The sequence below is a fragment of the Zonotrichia leucophrys genome, chromosome 17, assembly GCF_028769735.1.
Source record: "Zonotrichia leucophrys gambelii isolate GWCS_2022_RI chromosome 17, RI_Zleu_2.0, whole genome shotgun sequence".
Classification (NCBI taxonomy): domain Eukaryota; kingdom Metazoa; phylum Chordata; class Aves; order Passeriformes; family Passerellidae; genus Zonotrichia; species Zonotrichia leucophrys.
The window spans coordinates 1,284,903-1,300,434 of record NC_088186.1 but is presented as its reverse complement, the minus strand read 5'-3'; the positions used below and the strand labels follow the sequence as shown (position 1 = coordinate 1,300,434).

The 15,532-nt window shown below is 45.2% G+C and overlaps 1 protein-coding gene across 10 annotated transcripts in view; it reads right to left on the bottom strand.

The window, feature by feature from the left end:
* The window catches only part of DENND1A (DENN domain containing 1A), a 150,537-nt gene that overhangs the window by 64,951 nt on the left and 70,054 nt on the right, over positions 1–15,532 (bottom strand). For all 10 annotated transcript variants that reach the window (XR_010442262.1, XM_064728005.1, XM_064728006.1 and 7 more), the window contains exons 9-11: positions 13,606–13,716; positions 11,274–11,374; positions 5,691–5,736 (exon numbers count right to left, since the gene is read on the bottom strand). Coding sequence is in view for 9 of the 10 variants with exons in the window: in XM_064728005.1 (XP_064584075.1) it covers positions 5,691–5,736; positions 11,274–11,374; positions 13,606–13,716 (258 nt within the window). In the remaining variant the exon portion in view is untranslated. The remainder of the gene's footprint in view (positions 1–5,690; positions 5,737–11,273; positions 11,375–13,605; positions 13,717–15,532) is intronic.

Genomic DNA, 15,532 nt, shown 5'->3' with positions numbered 1-15,532 from the left:
AGTTTAATTTAAACCAAAACTAAAAATCCTCCATAACCATCAAACACCGGCACCCCCCGCCTTTCCTCCCACAAGCCAGGTTTGCGTAACTTCACGGCTAAATTGCTGCCAAAACATAAACCAAGCTGATCATGAGGTTTTATAACCAGATACAAACGTGATCAGCATCTTTAAAAATGTTGTAACAGTAAAAGGGTGATACCTTCCACGGATTCTCTTGGAAAGGCAGAACTCCTAACAAAAACTAACATTCTAGTGAGCCTGTGCACTAGGTCTGAAATTGTTAAGAAAGTATGATTCACAACAAGTCTAAAATCCATTTGCTTAATGACTTGTCTCTACTGAATTAATAGCTTCCATTTATTTTCTTAAGGAAAACACCACAACGCTGCAGACAACAATGTGTCAATCTGGCTGCCAGAAGCAGGAAAGGCAGCGGATATAAAATTTTATTATTTCATGCCCCAAGAGCAGCCAGAAGGACTTAATGAAATCAGGGCCAGATTTACAATCTGAAATGGCTATTCAGCAGACAGCTCTGCTTCAGCGGGATGTGCCCCCTGACCCCGGGCCCTTTGATGGGGGCCCAGCAGGTGGGCTGAGCCCCCAGCCCATCTCCCACCCTTCCGCCCGGCACCCCCACCCCTACAGGTGATTCCCCAGGCCCTTATCAGCAGCAGCTGCTGCCAGCTGAGTGACAAACGGCACCCGTGCTGCTGTGGCACACAGAAACCCTCTCTGCTGCTGGGCAAGCCTGCCTGGTACTGCAGGGCTCCCTCTCTGCACACTCACCCTCAAACATGCCCCCAGAATCCCTCAGTAAAACATGGCTCTTATTTCCATTTCCACAAGAACTAGATAAAAGACAGTTCCAAAAGTAATCTGCCATATTTTAAATGCATTTTTATCAATACTCCTGAAACCACGTACAGCCATATTGGGAATATTTGTGAGTGGCTAAACTGCATTTAGGGGTTTAAGACCTGGATTTAAGTTAATCTATAAACCTTCATTAAAATCCAATGGAAAAGCTGCACTTTCTCAGTTACAGGTAGAAAAAGCATTGATTTACTAAGTATAAATGGGTGGGAAAAGCTAATTAACGCTTCTCACCCCAATCGAAAATATAATTAACAATTAACAGTACCAGTGGCAGATGCCAGTGGTCAATGGATTCTCAGGGTGTGTTCTGGGAAGGGAACCCCCATGGCAGGGTCAGGCCTGAGCCCAAGCTCACAGAACCATGCTCAGGGCTCGTTAGCTCAGACTCAGCGCACGCTAATTGGGCTGTGGTCACACTGAATCCTGAGCAAGGCATCCTCACCCCAACAGGAGCAGGGAATGTGCCCCAAAGTGCCTCCTAAATGCATGTGGGGGTTCTGAGAGCCCCAGCTCCGCTGCCCTGGCTGCACAGGAGACATCACGGACACCAGGTTGGATCAGCCTCCGTGCCCTGCCCCAGGCACACAACAGGAATTGCACTGAGCATTCCTTTCCTCACATGAACACTTTTACTGATAGCAGGTTGAAGTAAAACAAAAATCTATTAATAAAGCTTTTATGCTATACACCAGTGTCCTCTTTCCTCAGGATAAAGGTTAGAAGAACATTCTGAAATGCAATGTGCAATGTCACACACAAATTCATCCTGGATCATCTTGCAAGAATGACAGTTCTGAAGTCCCAGAAAAAGTCCTTTAATAACTGGAATATTAATTTTAAAAGCTACGAAATACTTTTGCAATGCCTGATTCTGACTCTGAATGCTGGATCTGTGCCCCAAGCAGAGCAGGGAAGGGTGGGTGCCCTCCTGGCCAGAGCTGCCCGTGCCAGAGCCCAGCACAGCCGTCCCCAGCAGTCAATCAGAACCACGTGTGCCCAGCTCCAGCACGGAGCTCCCAGGCCAAGGGCACTGCCCCTCCATCAGCACCATCGCACTGATAACCTCCCTGCACAAACAACTGCACAAACAATCCTTTTCTCTGACCAAATGGAAAAGGCTGCAACTGAGTTTGACGCGGCTTCCGACACACAGAGCAATTTTATATAATCTGAAGACTAAACCAGCCTACAGTGCACAGGCAGAAAATAGGACAGTGAAAGGGGTGTGTTCTTTTGATAGAGTTTCGTTTCCCTATCTCATTATTTATCACTACTAAGTACTTATCTTCATCTAATATGAATTCAATTAGTTCCATAAGCATGTTCCATTATTCATGTGATAGCTCCAGCCTTGCTTATCCAACAGCTTATAAACTTTTAGCCTTCTTTGAAGTCACTTTATGGATTGCTAAATGGAAATCTTATAAAGAATGACTAACTAGGTGATGATAGAAAAGCTGAAAAATAAGAGCACAAAACACAGCTCTGTATTTTCTACCAAGGTTCTCCCCCATAAATCAGTTGGAGCCCTCTGACCTATAACAGGAGATTATCTTATCTCACTGGAGAACATTTCAGTCACAGCAAATTAGATTTAACAGTCAATGGATAGGCTTGATATTTTAATCATAAGAAAAATTTGTCATTTTCCATTAAAGTAACTGTTCCTTCTACAGAGCCCCCGTGGAACACGGGAAACTGCAAACTAACTTTAAGGTACCAAACAGCTCAGGAAAGATCTGAGAGCTGAGAGAGGCTGGATTTTGTTTAAAATCACCAACACTTCTGCTTCTTCCAGAGGCCCCATTCCAACGCCGGGATAGCAAAACCCACAGAAACAAGACCAGGGGTAGAAAATAATTGCTTGCTATATCCCAAATCCATCTTGCCTTCCCTGGCAAGATGAGGCTGCCCTGGTGCTGGCACAAGGGGACAAACCCAGGCATGGGAGCTGCTCCAGAGCAGGGCAAGGCCCACCTGGCCCAGGCACAGCGCCAGGCTGGCAGGGCAGCCCTGATCCTCACACTCAACGTGGGCATTAACACAGCACTTCTGAAGTCCTGTTTGTGACACTTCAGCATTTAGAGAAAAGGGAATACTGAATAATGGCAGTAGTTTGTAGTTCCAGTTTATAAAATTATTTTGATATGGAAAAGATAATATACTTTTAAACAAACACAACTGTCAGGAGAAGAAGAATTGCTGTTGCAAGCACAATGTTATTCTAAACAAAAAACCCCCACAACTTTCCATATGAAGGAAGGGACAAAGAGAGTGAGCATTCAGCACCACAAACTAGAGGCAACCTAGGAAGTGTCCAGCTCATGTGACAAATGTCACCTTCCCTTGCCCAGGGCACAAAGATTCTGCAGCACTTGCCACCAGACAGATCCAGCACCACTGTGGAATTTTATGTTATTTTTCAATGAAAAAAGCACAGTTAGCTGTAAGATGCAGTTCTGTGTGTAATTGAATTTATCCATAAGAGCAGAGAAAACAGTTTGGTTTATTTATTTAATTTATTTGATAAGGCACTTTGAATAACTGTACTTTGCCAAAGCGTGTCTGTGTTCCAGAATCTCTGGCTATTCAAAAGCCAGACTGGATTTAGTACTAAACAGATTTTTTCACAAGTTACTAAAATGGATGAATATTGGCTTCTCCAAGAACAACTCCTTTTTTTGAGTTTTTACAGATGGAGTTTGGAAGGCCCACAGAGCCCTGCAGTCTGAAACACAGAGACAAAGGAAGAGGCAATGGATTTATGGAGAAGGCAGGAGTGAGACATCACACAAAGCAACTCCAAGGTGCAATTATTAAATTTCTTTTCTATATCCATTCCCAGGCCAACCACAGAGCTCGCTGTGAGCACAAACACCTGTGTGTGTATGGAGATCTTCTCCCAGCCCCTAGCAGCTCTCTTCCATCTTTTACAGATTCCACAATTATCACACCAATGATTGCCTGGGACGGATGTGGGGCAGAAAGTTTCTTGATCTGAATGAAGAATACATTTCTTCCTAGATATTCCCACTCTCCTGCCTGTGCAGTATCCAAGGGTGATTATGAGTAGCCCCTTGAACAGAGCATATGATGTGCAAACAAATGTACATGTTGACTTTTAAACTAATTGGTTATTCACAAACACATTGTACTGCAATTCTTTACTTGGTTTAGCAGTATAAAGGGTATAAAAAAATCATCTGTACCCAGGATGGTAAGGAGAAGAAAAAAGACATCCTGTACATTTAATCTGTCTTTTCATGAAAAAACTGCCTTCTAAAATTACCTTCCATTAATGCTGGAAAAAGGGGGATATTACACAGCACACACAAACACACATTTGTCCTAGTGAAAGAATATTAATCAATATTTCCAGAAATTACACATTTTTGTGGACAATACAAGAACAATTCCTTTATGTGATGTAAAACCCAGCTCTCTAAACTGTTCTGTACCCTGAACAGGAAGGCTCCGTTTTCACACACAGGATCTAAACCAGGGACACAGGTCAGCCACGTCCAGGGGCACGTGCAGAGCCAGCTCTCCACCCTGCCCAGGGAGGCTGAGATCCCTGGGCAGGAATGGCTCTGCCACCAGAGCATGCCTGGGGACGGGGCACTGTCAGAGCTCCACAGTCAGGGCTCCACAGTCAGAGCTCCACAGTCAGAGCTCCACAGTCAGGGCTCCACAGTCAGGGCTCCACAGTCAGAGCTCCACAGTCAGAGCTCCACAGTCAGGGCTCCACAGTCAGGGCTCCACAGTCAGGGCTCCACAGTCAGGGCTCCACAGTCAGAGCTCCACAGTCAGGGCTCCACAGTCAGAGCTCCACAGTCAGAGCTCCACAGCCAGGGCTCCACAGTCAGAGCTCCACAGCCAGGGCTCCACAGTCAGAGCTCCACAGTCAGGGCTCCACAGTCAGAGCTCCACAGTCAGGGCTCCACAGTCAGAGCTCCACAGCCAGGGCTCCACAGTCAGAGCTCCACAGTCAGGGCTCACTGTCAGGGCTCCACAGTCAGGGCTCACTGTCAGGCTCCACAGTCAGAGCTCCACAGTCAGAGCTCCACAGTCAGAGCTCCACAGTCAGAGCTCCACAGTCAGGGCTCCACAGTCAGAGCTCCACAGTCAGAGATCCCTGGGCAGGAATGGCTCTGCCCACCCAGAGCACTCCTGGGGAAGGGGCACAGCCAGGGAGGATGAGGATTTCAGAGGCACCTTAAGTCAGTATCTTTTGTTGTCCCCCTGATACTTTTGAGGAAAGTCATCCACTGTTTCATCAGTGCTGGAAGCAAAAGCAAATGTGCTATTTCCACTTTTAGAGTTTTTAAAAAAAAAGTCACATGAATTACTGGGAATTGTTTATAGGAGAAGCTTTCTGTGAGGGCTGGTGCTCTGCCAGCTTTGTGTTAACATTAACTGCAAGTTCCTTCTTTTCAGATCTTTTGAACATTTAAAAAATTACAATCTGTCTGCGAAAGCCTAAAAGAGAACTGTAACTGTCAACATTGTGGTTTAATATCGACTCTGCCTTTGTGCCTGAGTCCAAGCAAGGCATGAAGGGATTAAATGAAGCCCCAGGGCAGGGAGGGGAGCACATGAGCAGGAAATGTGCCCAAGGAGCACCAGGAGCAAACAGGGCTCCTGAATGTTCCACCTCATCATGTGTGCCTCACTCAATTCCCCCAGCACTCCCAAATTAACAGCATTATTTCATGTTTAAGCATATGAATGAATGTGTAATTGCTTGCAGAATCTGGCTCTAAATCATATCACTATATATAGTTTCAGAAATGGTGAGAGAGACTTACCTCCATCAAACTTAAGTGTATTCCAATGAGGTAGGGCATGGGGGCACTGTGGAGAGGAAAAGGAACACAGCTTTACATTCTTGTAACCCTGAATAACACACATGACTCATTAAATCAGCTACAGGAAAACCCTGGGATGCTGGATTAGCTTTTGCTTAAAAAATAATAGATAACATATATACAAACAACTCACATGTGAACAAAGTGTTAGTCCATATTTGAAGGATGTTTTTTAGTATGCAATAGTCTCCCACTCCTGTAAGACTTCACTTTTTCTCGACAACAGAATTTCTGAGTGACTAAGTTTAGGCAGGTACCTAAGGACAGCTATTAAACATAGGCCTAACACTGGGGTCTTTTGTTAGAAAACCAACAAAATGTGTTATTGTCATTTTAAAAACTGGACCCTATTGTAGTGTCAAGTGGTTAATTTAATGTATACACATCACCCAGTAGTGCAAGTTTTGATTTCTTTGAATGAGTCCAAACACATTTTTAAGTAATTTACTTTTAAGTATAAATCTTGATATGTTTTCATTTGGAAAAAAAAATAAAAAATACTTTTGAAGATCCTGATAAACTCCAGAGTTCCTGGGACATCTGCTGATCCCAACAGTCCCCTGAGGACACCAAACTTCAGTAGCCCAGAGGCTCTCAGGCCAGGTTAGCCTGGGCCCCAGGGTGACACCTGTGTTAGCCAGTGTTTAAGGGCAGAGCTGCTCCCTGCCCCGGCCCTGGTGTGAGCAGCCCCAGCAGGAGCAGCAGAGCCCCACGGAGCTCCCCTGGTGCCCAGGGCTTCCCACGCCGAGCTCCCTCAGCCTCAGCCTCCCCCTCCGAGGCAATCAGAGGCATCAGCGAGGCTGCCAGAGCCGCTAATTGCAAATATGGCACATCCTGCCTGCGAAACGCAGCGCACACAGACAGACACAACTTCTAAAATAGAGCTCGGCTCGCTTGGGATACAGAAGCTCAAAGAGCTCATTTTCAATTTCAGATGAAAAAACGAGAGAAATGTCACTGTACTGCCTTGGATTAAAATATCTCCCATATTGCTGCTCTAAGCTGGTGCCTACTGCTCAGTAAGAGCAGTACAGTACTGAAAAAGCTCCTGAGACACCAGGCCAGCAAAAATCCCTGCTTCTCCTTTTCCTGAGAAATACCTTAAAAATATATTTACTGATAAGCATATTAATATTTATGTTGTTTATTAATACACCCCCTCAAACTGCCACTCTGTAGGATGCTCTACCGAGGTGGAAACAGCCCCTGCTGTACAAATTCCATGTGAAACCAATTTTTTTCCTTTCTGAGACATTAAACACACACAAGTTCCACAACCCCTTTGCAGTTCACTGGCAGAACATTGCAGTGCCTGTCCCACGTCACTGCAGTGAGTGCACCCCAGAAGGACGCCCATGTTCTGTTTGCTGGGAATGCCAGGGCTGGCAGCTGGGCACACAGGAGGTGTGGCACTGCCCAGGACACTGGCCTGTGACACTGAGGGCTGCTCTGTCACAGGCACTGGCACCTCCTCAGCTCCAGCGGCCACAGCTCAGGAGGCAGGCACAGGGACAGGCAGGATTTTGTGCTGAGAGAAGGCAGCAGGGCTCTGGCTCGGGCTGCCCGGCCCCTCCGGTGCCACCACCACCAATGTGGTTCCAATTAAGGGCTCGCAGCCTCAGCCCCCCCCGCACAAAGTCAGAACCTCGGCAGGAAGTCTGAACCCTGCAAACGCCTCAGCTAGTGGAACCTCAGCTAATGGAATGAAAGGAAGCAGGCAGAGTGCAGTATGGCTGAAAACCAGCCATTTATTCACATCTCCAAATGCAGCAAGAAAAGATATGGCTCAAGATACGTGGATCAGCTTTGGATGCAAAGGCTCATCTTTTCAATTTTGAAGTGACAAAAGTTACATGTAACAGCAATACAGCACATAAAAAAAATTCAGGGACTGCATAAATAACCTCAGTAAAATGCAATTCTGGTAAGGAGCATAAATATTTCCAATAAAATCTACCAGAGAGATTCTGTTCTTCCATCACCACTCATCAACGTGACTGAATAGGAAACACACGTAGAAGTAAATGCCCCAAGTTCATGTCGGGCTCCATAAATTGTTTTTATCACCATTTCTCTTGACCATGAGTTAATCATAGGCCATTATTTAAGCAGACCTTCAGCATCCTGTGCAGGGGAAGGTGCTGTGTCCCCCCTTCCCCACCCAGGGCACACTGAAGCTGTCCCTCCTCACTGCCATTCAGCTCCCGAGATGTGGAACACTCCAGCAGTTTTTAATATTTGATCAGGGTAGATTTGTACTTGCAAGACTTCCAAGTGAAGTTCAGCAAGATGCATCCCTTGTTTAAAGGGCAGAAACACTCGGCACAACCTTTAATCCTTCTGGGAGCCCTGGCAGATTAAAGACTGCCCTTCAGAGCAGGCCTTCCCCACTGCTTGACACTTCATCAGTCCTGGGGCTTCTTGCAGCCACAACTACTAATTACTCAAAGTTGTTTGCTGCAGCCAATAGCCATTAAGTGCAAAATTAAGAAGTATCAGTTTCTACCACATGTATTTACTGCTCAAACAAAGTGCCTGCGTGAGCCTTTTGGAACAAAGAGAGGGGTCATTACTCCTCTTGTGCTATGCTGGCTCCAAGGCAATCAGCCTTATTTATAATCAAATGAGTTATATAGGTAAATATCAAATCATTAAAGTAGCAATGCATAAGCATGAATATGGATTTTGGGGACATAATGGCTATATATTGCCCATTTATTACAGTTGCATTTTTACAATTTCTTTAATTCCTTTCCTTAGGCAAACTAGAGACCTCTTAATTATGCTCCCAAGAGGTGGGCAACTACTAATTGGAAGAGAAGCAGGTGAAATAGAGGGACATTTCTTCTTAAGTGAAAAAAGCTCAGCCTTAAAAAATACTGCAATTCACCAGGAAAGCAATGTAAAAGCCCAAGGACCTCCAAAAGGTTCCTATTTACAGCTACACAGGGATTTCACCATTTTGCTTCCCTGTTCCAGGAAAATGGATGAGAGCACATTTACCACAGTCACGTCTTGCTCTGCAAACATTGACTTAACGTGGCTGTCTCCACACAACTTGGTACTTCCCTCTCCAGGGCAGTCTCCTGGTTTCTCTTCACATTCCTCATTGAAATGCAACAGAATTCCCAAAATTTATTGGGGTAATTGATGCAAATGAGAAACTTGACTGCATAAATTGGAGCAGTGCAGGGAAGGCACAGCTGTCACCAGGAGAGAGGGCAGCTCCAAGAGGCCTCAGTGAGTGCCCAGGTGTGCCAGGCTCAATGGCAGTGCCCACCCACAGCTCCCCAGGCAGGAATTTTTGTTTCCCAGCAGCAGGAGGACTCCAGCTCTGCCTCCACCTACTCGAGGAGCACATTGGCTACATGCAGATTCAGAAAACAGGAGAAAGGGGGCTAAAAAAACTCCTGGAGAAAGGGCAAACTGCCCCAACAGAAGTGTTTGTTCAGCAGCTGTGCCAGGGCGCTCTCAGAATTGATTCATGTTGGCTGCTAAGCTGTCTGTCTGATAGAAAAGACTGCTTTAATCACCCTACAAAATGTAGTGTATCTTCTGGTGACAGAGCTCTGGGCCCAGCACACACTCAGCTGTGGCCCAGCCCAGCAAAGCCAGGCTTTCCTCTGGGCTCATTTCAAACACATTCACTCAGAGCAAGAAGGAAGCAAACAGTCACAGTGGGAGTGGTTTCATGGAAACAAGAAACAAAGTGGGAAAAGTAGTGAGGGAAATTGATGCACTGCTTCCTCCCCATCACCAAATGTTTGAATTCCCAATAAAATAGATGGACATGATCTGGCCAGTTCAAATAGCTGTGTGTGGCAGCACCTCCCTAACCAGGACTTCTGGCACCTGCTGGCACGTGCTCCAAACAAACAAAACCCAACCAAACAACCCCAAAGCAGCCACCAGCACAGCAGCTGTGCTTCTGTACTTCCTCTCTTGAGCTGTATTCAAAGGAACAAGCAATTGTGCATTAAACCGTGGTCTCTAGTGACAGTATTTTAGTCTCCTGCACCAAAAATGTTTCCCTGGGCTGAGGGAATTCATTAAAGAGCAGTGCCTAATTAAAAGATACAAATAAAGGACAGCACTCTACCCCTTGCTTCCCCTCCTGCCCCTTGTCCTCAAGAGCCTCCGTGACAGGATGGGGTGAGTGAAGCCATTCCAGCTCCATGGAGGACCCACAGCAGCACTGAGTCAGCATCCCCAGTGCAGAGCCAGGGCCCTGAGAGCAAACACCTGGGACACACAGGCTCCCAGCATTTCCAGCTCTGAGGGAACGTACACAGTGAGCAATGCAGGGGAACAGAAATAGTAAGTTTAAGAAAACCCTTTCAAGAGGGAAATGGGAAGCAAAAGGCAAATAATCACAGGTGGAATCTATTTTTTTAAAAAAACTTTCAAAGATCTCGAGTGACACACTCTACCCATCCTTCTGTGGGTTTCAAAAGAGCAGGAGAAGATTCAAAACATCACAGCACAGTCAGTAAATGAGCACAGCCAACTGAATGAACAAGATATTCTGTATTCATAAGAACTGAAGAATTCCCATTGCTTCAAGTTTTGTTCCTATATCAGCTCTCTAAAATTCTTATGTCATATTTGCAAAAGAAATAACCAGGCATTAATTAAAATTAAATGGAGCCCTTCTATTTAAAATAATCTCAGGTCATTTCCCTTTAGAGGCAGACACCAGGAAGCAGAAATGCTGCCTTAGAGCAGGGAGCTGAGTGCTCTGTCCTCCCAGGCAAAAATGACATCTCCAAGTTCACGTGGTTACAAAATAGATGGTGGACTCTGGTTTGGGAAACATTTTATGGCTCATAAATTGTTGCTAAATTGACTTACTCAAACAATGACTGAATGTGCAGCTACCTCTCCAATTAAAGTTCCTGGCTGGGTAAGGAAATCAGTTGTTGCATTTGTGAGCTGCCACAGTTGGACATTTTGAAATCCTTTGCACACAGCCTGGCTCTCTCCCGCCATGGCTGGGTGCTGGCCACCAAAGAATCCCCTCGGTGATGCTCAGGGACTCCTGGCTTTCTCTCCTGCCCCAGGCTTTGCTTTTTCACCCTCTGGGCGGGCCCCTGGCCCTGCCTTTGTCGGGAAGTCCATGAATAAGCGATGTGAGCCTGGAGCAGCAGGTACCTGAGGGGAGCTGGGGCAGCCTCTCCAAGTGTTAATTACAGTGAGAAGCCCATTATCCAGGGACAGGCACCTGCTGGCACTGCAAATGACTGGGACCTGCTCTTCCTGTGCAGGGAGCCAGGGAAAGCTCATTTCCACAGGAGATAACTCTTTACATTCCTGACACAGGCACACACAACATTTAAATCAGCTGCACAGGAGCAAACTTCCTTTAAAGCTGCACCGTTTGGTTTCCAGGCCTTCACTCAGGGCTGGTTATCCAGCTGGGTCCCCAGGAGCAGCTCCAGCCTCACCCCAAGCCATGGGCTGAGCTCTGAGGGACACACACCCCCCTCAGAACCGCCCCAGGGCTGCACACACCCAGGCCCTTACCAGCAGTAGTCCAGGAGATGTGGGGGCAGGACAGGAATGTAAACGTGCTGCCAGAACATGGGGTAGAGCATGGCTGCAGAGCCATGGATGCAGGCAGTTAACTGAAAAACACAGAGAAACCACAGCGTGAGTGAGACAAACCCCCAGCTCCAAATGCTGAACTTGGAGGCAAGAAAGTAAAGAATCAATTCTGCTTTCCTATCAATGCTTTATTAGCAAATACACAGCACTGCCTTCCTTCAGGAGTTAGATCACAGAATATGTACAAAATTTAACAGGAGTACCTGTTTTAACATTTTGAGAGATTATCTGCGTTTCCATTTGTAGAGAAGAGGAACACAATCCAAGCAAACAGTTATAATTTCTCCATAGGTTCAGTACATATGGTTTATAAAATAGCTAACAAACACAGCTTTGTAACGTTACCTCTAAATCTTATTCAACCTAAGGATATAAGGATATTTAAAATCAAAATTTGAATTTGAGATCATGTATTGTGGCACAGAATTCGTTCCACCATAAAAGCCTTTCTACCCAGGGTGGTTTCATTTTCTCTCTCTTACCTAAATTCAAGCCCTGAGTCTGAAGCTCACAGAAATGAACTGCAAGCAGGTCCCTTCCAGTCCTGTGTTACAAAGGCAAAAGCTGCAGACAAAGGCAGCAGCCTCTGAGCAGCCCCCCAGGCCGGCTGCACCGGGGATGGGGCTTTGGTTCCTTTCCAGGGACAGGGCCCTGGCAGTGCCAAGCACAGCCTGGGAGCAGAGAATGTTCCTGGGCTGGAACGGCGAGCGGCAACCGCTGGCTCGGGCCCAGCTCCTCCAACCTGCCTCACACTGCACTCCAATCTGCCAGCAGTGTATGGAGGAACTTGTAAGCTAAGAACACACGGTATGAATACCCCTCCCTCCCAAGAACCAGACGTGCTTTTATCTTGGACAGAGGCAAAAGGAAGAGAAACAGCAGAAAGAGAGGAAAAAAACCCAGCCCCACTTGTGAACTGGCTCATTAAGGAAGGCACAGTGACAGGTAAGTAATTCCTCTTCCCAGGCTCTGTCACAAAGGGAGAGATTAAACCAACCAACCACACAACCTCTGAAATGCTTTGGGCAGCCCTTCTCTTCTTCCCTCCTCTCTGATCATTTACTGTTCTTTTCATTCTGTAGGTTGCTGAAATAAACACCTCTCCTTCATTTTATTCCATTACCAGACCTGGATGGAATTTTCCTTATTTCAGTAGTGAGGACACAGAACATGTGGCAGATAGAGAAGTTAAGATTTTACAAGTTTTCTGTTATTAAACTTTACAATACTTAAATGCTTTCAGTTAAATGTGGGATTGATTGTAAACATTATTAATAATTGTTATGAGGTGCCAGAGGCTATTATAATTCTCCTTTCACTTACTTTCAAAGTGATATTGTGATAGTTATTCTGGGATTAAGTCTGAGGTCTTACTCCTCTCGTTTCTCTGCCCTGTGCTGACAGACCATCCTTACGAGGGTTTGTGGCTCCAGCCTTGCCATGGAGCAGTTTGAATCTCGAGCACCAAGCAGGGCTGGTGGTACAGCCAGACACCAGCTCCAGCCCCAGGAAATGGAAATGGCAGCTGTACCTCAGCCAGGACTGCTCAAGAGCTCAGCCCACAGCACTAGAAACCAAAATTAGTTAAACCATCTTCAGCACTCACAAAGGAAAGCAATCAATAGCCATTTACAGAGCAAACACGACCACAGAGCATTTGCTTTCATAAAGAAAATCACAATCTTATTGACTGCTAAACCTTGAAATGCATAACACAAAACTTTGAACTGAATCAAGCCCTGTGCTTGTTTTGATCTCCAGCCATTTTTAGAAGAGAGTACTCTAGAATATTCAGCAGCTTTCATCTCTCAGACACTTGACGGAGCATAAGGAGCATTAAGACTAAACCTTATCAAACACAACTGCAAAACTGTGCATTGTCAATGTACTTCAGCCCACTCCTCTGGTCCATCCAGGAGAGGTCACTGGAATATCCATTTGACAGTGGCATTTATCTTTTTTTTTCCCTGTCAAGTAAATTCTGAATAAAGGACTTCACCATGTCATAAGTCTTTGAACATTCGTGTACCAAACAGCCACAAAAATGCCTGTACCCAAAAAATTCTTTTGAACATCAGGGGCCAACAGAAGTTCCACAAAATCCTCACAATAAGGCACAGAACTGAGCTGGGGCTGCATAACTGAGGTTGAAAGATAGACCTGGAGATAATCTGTTAATTTCCTACATCTGACTGTGATTAAAAGAAATTAAATACTGTCAAGAGAGGACATTCTTGTGCATTTTACTTACAGTGCTCAGCTTACTGCAGCAAATGAGGATGCGGCGCTCGTACAGCATACTGGCGTAGAGATGCAGCATGTTGTTGACATCAACTGCTACAAAATACTCTGTCAGATTTCTCTGGGGAGAGAGAAAAATCATTTTTGACTCATATATTACAAAACCAAGAGTCCTTAACAAAAAAAAAAAAAAAAACAAACCAAAAAACCAAAACAAAACCCCAAACCAAAGAGATTCCATCCTTCTATTGTGGTACATCCAGTACGTGGCTTAACAAAAGAAAGCAGGATTTCACCTTATGGCAGAAGCCTTTCTAACTGCAGTGTCTCTAAGTTTTGGGAAGCTGGGTCTTGGAGTAATAAGAGTGATGATGTTTCACACACAGCTTTTGAATACATGATACTTCTCTGAGAAAAAAAAAATTCTGTCACTTGTATGGAGACTTCAAAGCTGCCTGATAAAGTACCAAAAACCCACATCCCAAAACTAAAAGCAGCTCTCAGAGGCCAATTCTAGTACATCAAATTTGGCTGTGAGCTCAGCCTGTGCCAAAACAATTGTGACTATTGGAACACGTGGTCCTTTCACACACACAAACCCAGCAGTCTGAACTGAGCCCCTCACTTGGGGAACATCCTGGGTGGGAGACAGGAGCACTGCCCTGGGCACCTGAGGAAGGGAATTCTCTCTGAGCACTTCGCTTCTTAAAACAGAGAAATTAAAGAAAAGGGGAGAGGTGGAGGAAAAGGTAAAACCAAAAAATGCTGAATTAGGGAATTTGTTTCCAAATAGCTTCTTACAGACATGAAAGGGTTGCTATAGGATAAAGACAGCCTTATACAAAAAGCACATGTGAGAGAAAAATTAGATTAGTCATGAATTCAAGTGCAATCTTAATCATCCTTAAATAAAAAAGTGCAGAAAAGCAAAAAGCAAATATGATTTAGAAACTTAAAGAAGCTCAACAAAGCCTATTAGCACTTTTGACAGATCCAAGATACTTGGCCTGAGAAGTCTGCCAAGATGCTTCATACTGTGCAAAAATATGTTCCCCAGCTTGCCATCCAAACACAAAGAGCTGAAGGAAAATTAAGCATTGTATTTGGGAGACTTTGGTACCAGTATGTAGAGGGATAAAAACTGAGCTCATTATGGTTGGCTTCAAACATGTAAAATAAAACAATCATTCAGGTCTTTGTTACAGCAGAGCTGGAGCCACAGACAGGTACAGTCAAAGGAGGAAAAAAAAAAGCCAACACATTTTGCCAAAAACCTATTAAACTATCATGTACTTTTTCTGTATTTCTCATCCCATCTGTGCTGATTAACATGATATTTTTGTCTAAACATAAGCTGTCTTCTCTAGGCTCTTCTTCCCCCTCTCACCCACCCTTCCACCACGCCAAAACACAGCGCGTGACGACACAATTCCTGCTAATAGTGGGAATTAAAGGGATTTTTAAGGAGCCCTGAGCTCCCTCGATGGCAGCCAGCTCAGGGGCACAGCACAGGCAGCACTCAGCCCCTGCAGCAGCCTGAGCTCGCAGCCCTGCCCCACACGGACCTGTCTGTCCTCCGCTGCGGGAGGAGGAGACGCGCGGACTCCATTTGCAATTGTTCTTTCATCGACTTTATTGTGATGACATGACACACAAATGTACCTTCAGATGGAAGGATTTATAAGGTTTCTGTCTTGTCTGCTCTCTGAGATTTGCCAAGGACACCTGGGAACCATGTGGGCTGCATGGAAATGTATTGGTACTGAGGAGATTCACGTGTTCCCTCGAAGTTGTATTTATAAGAAAGCTGTCAGCTCTGAAGCTGAAATTGGGACTTACACATGTATTTTGAAAGACATGTCTCGTAAGTGACAAAACCATGAATGAGTTAAATAAATACAAATGAAAGCGTTCCAGTTTGCAGGGTAATTGTTATG